Genomic DNA, 8,074 nt, shown 5'->3' with positions numbered 1-8,074 from the left:
GCAGAGGAAGACATTAATTTTTTAGCTCTTGGACACCTGGATTCAAAGTCAAAATAATTGGGCAGTGTCCTCCAAGTTCTTAGCCTGTGGAGGGACCCAGGACCTGCAGAGCAGAGCTCAGGTACACTCAAGCTCTGAGCATCTTGTGCATTACTTCCTCTCTTAATGTGTTTAGTAACTTGTGTTGGCTGTGTTACTTTTTAAATGCTATGACCAAACAGCATGATAAGGTAAAACAGTCTGTGCACAGCTGATGAGGACAGTGAGTAAGGGTTTTAAGAACACTTAGATAGCATCAGTGGCTGGAGCCTGTTGGCAGAAATCTGAGTCTGATAGGTGCTTATGCTGCTCTGAAAGACAAGGGAGACTTAGCTCCTGGTAAATACAAGTTCTTACTGCACCTCACTGCAGACTGGGAGATAGCACCTGTCAGTATTGCTCCCCTTGGTTCTAGAGATTCCTTTACAGGAAGAGCAGGGAAATCGCAAAGATTGCAGAACTGGCAGTTCTAAATAGAGAAAACTGTATAGAGCATCAGACTAAGAAGGTTATGTGCTTCTAGTACTTCAGCTAGATCATTTGGAATGTGACATGGCTAAAATAGAAACAAATTCCAACTATGGGTTCTGATAACACTTCTTTACTTCCCATTTCACTAGATGTTACTGCAGCTGCTCCATGGAAATAAGTTTGTATCTAGATAAACCAAAGCAGTTGTCTCACAGGTAAATTATATCAGCATAGTGCCCCAAAAAACTGTCCACAAGAACTCACCCAAATGTTGCTACTTGACATATTATAAACCAGATTTCTTACCAGGGTGTCCACAGACTTGAACAAGCTCTAGGGGCAATGGTTTCATTTAATTTGGTGTGAAAAGGATTTGGTACATGCTTAGGAAAATATTGACTACATGTGTTATTAATTTCATTATATTCTAGCTGATGTATTCAGATAATGTACATCTTACCTAGCTGACACTGTTTTTTTTAGTGCATTGTTTTTAAGCTTTTTGATTAAAGGACTGTCCAACCTTTCTGGAGGAAATGTGTCAAAAAGCTATTGTGTGCTGAACTTGTTATATACATGTCTGAGAAAGAAGATTTTAACTTAATGTTACTGTTATGTAACACTTTACACCATCAAATACTCTTTCTAGTAGATGCAATATGAAATTACTGTAGTGCACAGTATAATTTCAGCTCACCCAACAGCTTCCTTCAGATCAGGAGATCCTCCACTTCTCTTTCAGTGTGTCTCACCTTGCTGTGGCTGCATAAAGATTGTGTCACTTCTCATGGTCATGGTTTTTTTGGCTGAACAAAGTTGACTTGGCACAACAAAAGGTGTGAAGGTCACTGTTCAGTGCAAGGGCAGCAGGACAGCACAGCCAGGAACAAGGCAGGGAGGCACAGGAGTTTCCTTTCATGAAGGTAAGCAATTAGTTCAGCTTAGTTGTGATGTGTGACCTTACCTTTAGAATAATTCAGTTCTACAGCAACATGTACAGCAAAGCTGTCAAATTGTTTAACAGGTCCTGTGCAAGTGAGAGAGCAACCTTCACCCTGAGAGATGGAGGGATGCTAAAATGGCTCAGTGCTTCCACACAAGCTCTTTATCAGCACTCCTCAGTTTTTCCACAGCTGTGGAGCTCAGCAGGCTGCTGACCTTCCCCTTGAACTAAGGAGCTGGCAGGGCCAGGGGCTGAGAAGCTGCAGTTCCCAGACAACAGGTGCTTAAGTATGTGACATTTACTGGAAACAGGACAGACTTCACAGTTAATTGCAAGTATAGACCACAACAGACAGATCAGCAATGTTGTAGGAAATGGTGGTGAAAGTTTTCTCTGCTTTTTTCCCCAAAGTGAACAACTGGTTTACATTTAGTTAATTGCTGTGTGACTGAACAGGTGCTGACACCCATTGGTAGGGAGGGATCTATCCTCTGGTCCATCAGACCACACCACTGATTAGTTCACATCTCATTTGCTCACATCACATTCCTTCACCTCTGTCCCTTCTGCTCCCTGTATCCCTTTCCCCCTTTTTGCTCCTTCAGTTGTCTCTCCAGCTGTACCTCCTTTCTCTTACCCACATCCTCCATCCCTTCCAACCACCACAACCCACAGTGTCTCTGCACTGTCCCAGGTCACTCTCACTGCAGTGTCAGTGCTTTCATCCACAGCACCTCATAACATCCCAGTGGATGTGAGCACAAGCCTCAATCCAATTAGGTTTAAAACCTTTCTACAGGATGGAAATATTTTTCCCCAACCAGCTGTGAAATCTGGTTACTAGCTAATGTGTCAGATTTGCATAAAAGCAGTTATTAAGAAGCAAAAGAGACCAGAGCAGCTGCAAATGTGCATTTTAGGACATACATTTCAATAAAAGAAACTACACTCCAGAGTATTTCTTCACCTTCTCCCCCCTCACTTTAGATTACTCAGTTAGTAGTTCTAATACCCAAACAGACCAGAAAGTTTCAGGAAGTAGCCAGAATCCAAATAAAAGTTTATTTAAAAAGCCATACAGAAAGCCATACCCTGACAGAATGAGAGTGCAGGCACATAAATAACAGAGGAGAAAGAAAATTGTTATCTTCCAAGAAGTTGTTGAATGCCTGCAAGAATTAACCAGTAAGTTTTTCCAGTGCAAGGCCAAACTGTGAATTCAGACTATGTAGTCCTTAGTGCAGAAAGACTTGGGTAAGGAAAAACTGACTCTGAAATATGAAGTGATGATGCTAATGGCTAAACTAACATATAAAATGAGTTTGAAGCAAAGCATTGTTATCAGAAACCATGGTACAGTTGTGCAGAAGTTTCACATACACCTTTAAAAACTGAAATGCTGGTGCAGTTGTAATGATCTCCTGTAAAAGCATGGCAAACCTCAGTGACTTCCATTTAGTCAAACCATTTCTTTTTAGAAAAATACTCAGTTAAATTTTTAAAACTTATATATCTCTATACCTGTTTTCTTCCCCCAACAAAAATCTTATAGAAGAATGGGTTCTTGTGTGTTTGCCACTTAAAATAGGCTCTGGTTCTCTACAGCAGACACTACTCAATAGGCAATTAGATAGAACAGAAAAGACCTGCAAAATAAAATACGCTGGGACAGGTGACATTACAATGATAAAGGCTCAGAGACAGTCTTGAATCAAATCACTTGTAAGCTTAGAATCAAAATTCCAGGAAAAGCCTCTGGCACCAAACCACCACCATCAGCTAATTCAGGACTGTGCCTTTCCATTCTTTGTCACACTGGAGGAGCCTCACAGGACACAGAGTCCCTGCTGAGGTCACCAGGACTACCAGCAGACTGGCACACTGTGTGAGGATGGCAGCTCTGACCTTTCAGTTCCTGCAGCAAATGACTGGTGACAGTACCAAGAACCTACTGCAAGTACCAAGACACAAACACAACCATAGAACACTGAATTCTCCAGGGTGTTTTGTGAGCAAATTAGTTCAAAAGGTAAAGGAACATTGAGAACAGTGATTAAATTAAAAGAAACACAATCATATCCAGTTGATGTAGCAGGTGATTTTTGGAGCATGATCAAGTTAATGAGTATATTGTTAGCATTCCTGAATATTCCTCTGATGTTTAGGTATCTCCTCATTCAACTTCACAAAGGTCTTTTAGTCTTTCTTTCAGTTTTTGAAGTGAACACCTACTATTGTAGCAGCTTGCAAGATGTTAAGGCTCTATGTTTATTGTACCCCTTATTTCATGGGGTTTAGAAATGGAGATACTTATTGCAGAAGTTTAAGATAAAAATCTTACTTGAAGCTCTGCATGCCCAGCTCATTACTGCTGCATTTAGGAACAGAACTTAGGTCTTGGTAGGTAAGAGCCACTTGGGCTGCTCTACCTATATTGACTGAAAACCAATTGTGAGTACCATGTTAATTCAACCAGTCAAGCAAGTTAAAAAGCTTATCAAAAAATATTTTATACATTCTTTTGTATTTCAAGCATCAAGTAATAAGCTTTCTGTTAAACCAAGTTGTGTCACACAACAACGAACAGAACAATGCTGGAACAACCATTCTGCTGCATTTGGGGCTTGGTCCCAAAAGAGGTAGTCCATAAGTCACACAAAAAAACACAAGTTCCACAGAGCTTAGCTTAACATGCCATTCTCCTCCAGCATACACAGCCTCATCACTAATGAGGCCATTTCATACCTGCAGTCATTATAAGTTAGTGCTCATGTAAATACAGGAACTATACTTGACAATTATTTCATCTGTCACCAAAATTCGGTCCAGCTGACCCAATATATTAACTAGCCTTTGAGCCTTAGTAAATTCAGCTTTTCTCCAATATTCAATTTGAAATGTGCCTAATACACAGGTATGCCTTTAAATAACAAAGGATACATGTATTCAGGCCTGGAGAGAAGCTGCACATTGTTAAGCCTTGTTAGTACTACAGGTCTAAGTTCTATCATTTCTCTACAAATGCTGCTGCTGCCATCGAGTTCCTCATGGTTCCTCTTGCTGAAGCTGCAAACTCTTCAATTTCAGCATTTAGCCTTTTAATTACCCACTCCAGTGCCTCACGGCCCTGCAGTTAGAGAGGAGGTTGTCAGTGTACAGATCTTAGCCAAAAGGGTTAAATCCTTACTGAAAATGAGTAAAGGCACAACAGCTGCAAAGGGAAGAAAAGGCAGAGAAATACATGGCCCTGGGAGTTTTTATTTCAGTAACTGGAGTACTGAAGGGACATGTTCTGCCTTACATTTAATGAAAGAAAAACCTTATGTCAGCAGTGCTCACATTGTGCTCCACAAAAGACCTTTTATCTTGACGCTGAGCTCAAGATATCTCTGGATTCCCAGAGGACAGACTCTCTAACAAAACACCATCTCACTGCTTCCACATAACTACTGTGGATCTGTCTGGAGGCAGATCCTCTTTCAACAGCAAGAACTAAGAGATGGCATCAGGAGGGCAGCAAAAGAATGACAGTGCCAGACTGTTAAGTGAACGGAGATGTTTTGTCCAGTGAGGATTCAAAAAGCTTTGCCAATAATAATTTATTATCTCCATTCACAAGAGGAAAAAGAAGAGGAAGTCCAGCAGGCTGAGCACTCAGTCTCTACAGTAAAGGCAGCAGAACTGTGCAGCCCCTTCCTGAGATTGCTGACAAAGCCAGAAAGTAAAATAGAGACTTTGATTCCCTCTGACACCCACTCAGTGACCACGCATTATAGACAAGTGTCACACTTACCTTTTTAGCATTGGAAGAAATTGTGTTTGCCATTAGCCCTTCTAGGTAACTGCTGAGACTGACACCTTTTACAGATATTATTGCTTCTTGTGTCAGGATGGTTCTGAAAGAGAGCAGGAAACTGAATTACTGAGTGGCTTAAAACTTCTGGAAGAAACTCCTCCCCAACAACTACATTTCCTCATCAGCTCTGTTGTGTAATACAGAACCTCTGGTCCTGTAAACGCAACCCACTTTCACAGGGCCTAACTGCCTCATGCTTCTACTCATAAAATAAACCCCAAGAGTGCCCACCAAGTGCCCCTTTGTGGCACTCAACCATTCCCATCTTTAGCAGGAGGACATTAAGAGTGGAAACAGCAGCTCTGGAGTGATGGTGTACTGGGAAAACAGTATTAAAATATCCCCTTCCACAATAGGGATTTAACATTTCTGACCGAGAGAAAAAACTCCTGTTAGAATCCCTACAATGATCCTTCAGAATTATCACCACTTCCAGCAGCACAAACTCAGTAAACTGCAAACTTGCCTTAAAAAAACCCCAACCACCCACCCACCAAAACCCGAAGCTCCAAAATTAGAGACTGAAGACAGATAAATGTGCTTCCTAGTGCAGATTCTGAGCTCAGGCTGGCAAAGAGATCAGAAACAAGGAGCTGCAAACTGCAGATGTACAGAAACTCAGTGACAGACAGGACACAAGACACCCCCAAAAAGCTGAACTGGTCTCCATCACAGCATGACCCTGAGTTCCCCAGGGGTGCTCTGCACAAACAATGTCACTGGGGGAAATGACAGGCCATTTAATCCTTCTTCAGACAAATTACCATAACAGAGGTGATGGAAACCTCATCTTCTGTTCGAGGGAAACCACAGAAATTTTCAAAGCAAAGTTTGTACTACTTGAGAGCAATCTCAGAGCAGAGAGTACTTACTTGTGTGGCTCGTGAGGGTGTGGTTTGTAGACAAGCCTCTCATCTACTGACACTAGGTTTGTGAATGAAATCTGTAGGACACAAGACAGGATTAACCCTTGATAAAAATATTAAAGGGATGAAGCAAATAAAACTGCAGATTCAAACATTATACTTCTCCTGTCTTAGGACAGGAAATGATACTTTATTACATTTATACATTATACTTTACTGTCTTAGAGAAAGTTCAGCATTTGCTGATCTAGTCTGGATCATTTTGGATCATTTAGCAATATATACTGCCACATTCATGTGAAAATTTCCACAGTGGGATCTGACAGATGAGGTCAGACAGAGAGCAAAATGTTACATGATTAGGAATAAATTTCCACAGTGGGATCTGACAGATGGAGTCATACAGAGGGCAAAATGTTACATGATTAGGAACCAGTCACAGTGTACACCAAGTGGCTGTAAAACTATTGTTCTGAACACCACCCCCACCTCCAAAACTCCCCCTGTGCTGCGCATCAGTATGTTCAGATGCTTCAGCCCTGACCAGTTCCAAAACCTAGTAGCTCCTTCCTGAATAACATAACCTGTCAACTAAAACCACATTACTTAAACCTTTAACTTGCATTGTTCTAATGCAATTTTCAAGTCATTTTCAAGATGATTTTCCTTTTCAAATCACAGAATTATAGAATTTTAGAGGTTGGAATGGACCTTACAGATCATCTAGTCCCAAATGTACAAGGTGCTCTTACACTCTAAGCAGTTTCAGTTGCAGAAACACAGCTACTTACATTACAGGACTTAAGTTCCATTGTCTTTTTCACCGGGTCCACAACTGAGTGTTCCTGAACATAGGTCTTTGTTCTGCAGGTGCCAATGAGCTAGAGGACAGGCAAACAGAGAGGGGATTAACTATGCTAACCAGCTGCAATTTTAAATGCATAAATAATAGTTATTGCATTGAACAGACGCCAAGAGAACAGAATTAGGGTTTAGCTTAAAATAAAACCATTCACTTGAGGTAGAGCTCATTCTCCAAATGGAAGCAATCTTAATCACAGAATCATAGAATCAACCAGGTTGGGAAAGACCTCCAAGATCATCCAGTCCAACCCTACCATGGTTACTAGACCATGGCACTAAGTGCCACATCTTGACAACCTCCAGACCCAGGCAATTTTTGTCTATCAGGAAGTCACTGCTGTTGAGCTCTCCTGATATGGAAACACTTATACTTTTAAATCATTAAAGTTACGACATGACACACATGTATTACAAGAGCTGTCTCAGGAACTTCCCCTCCCTGGGGCAACTCTTCCTGGCTGTGTGTGACACAATCCACAGACAATACACACCGATTTCACAATGGAGGGGATGCCCCACTCCGTGCTGAGCAGCCTGTGGCTGTGCAGCTTCCCACTGGGATCCACGTGCCTGTCCAGCACATCCACTCCAACCACGCTGGGGTTCATGGGATTGGGGTATTTCCTCATGGCAGCCGTTGTCACCGTTTCCCAGGGGTGACTGTCGAGACAGAATCAGACACAGAGTTGCACACCTTCACTGCTCACAGAATTTCTATTCACACTGAATGCAATACATCGCTTTATTTTAAGTTGATAGTTATCAATTCTATGAAATGGCTCTTCTCAGACCTACATACATCCTTCCTGGAGAAAAAAACTATTTCGTGCACTGCCCAGTGGCACATGCAAGTTAAACACACCACACCTGATTAATCAGGTGTCCTGAACTCTACAACTCTGTAACTCGGTAAGAATATTTTCCCTATGACAAAATGTTAACAGACATTATCAAGGTGTTCAGTAACCCCGAACTGATTTATTAACCTCTTCCTTTCCTCTCAGCACCATTTCCTTCGGATCATTTTTTAACACG

General features: G+C 41.5%; 1 protein-coding gene across 1 annotated transcript; it reads right to left on the bottom strand.

The window, feature by feature from the left end:
- Positions 1-4,356: 4,356 nt before the first annotated feature.
- LOC103806067 (protein slowmo homolog 2-like) lies at positions 4,357-7,699 on the bottom strand (the record flags this gene model as incomplete). The annotated part of the gene is given in 6 exon segments (XM_009078738.1): positions 4,357-4,511; positions 4,514-4,580; positions 5,247-5,349; positions 6,182-6,252; positions 6,967-7,056; positions 7,531-7,699. Coding segments are annotated over 6 exon segments (655 nt in total), but the record flags the coding sequence as incomplete, so codon positions are not given.
- Positions 7,700-8,074: the final 375 nt, after the last annotated feature.

This window comes from Acanthisitta chloris, unplaced genomic scaffold, assembly GCF_000695815.1.
Source record: "Acanthisitta chloris isolate BGI_N310 unplaced genomic scaffold, ASM69581v1 scaffold4107, whole genome shotgun sequence".
Classification (NCBI taxonomy): domain Eukaryota; kingdom Metazoa; phylum Chordata; class Aves; order Passeriformes; family Acanthisittidae; genus Acanthisitta; species Acanthisitta chloris.
The sequence above is the reverse complement of the archived record's forward strand: the minus strand, read 5'-3'. Positions and strand labels throughout refer to the sequence as shown.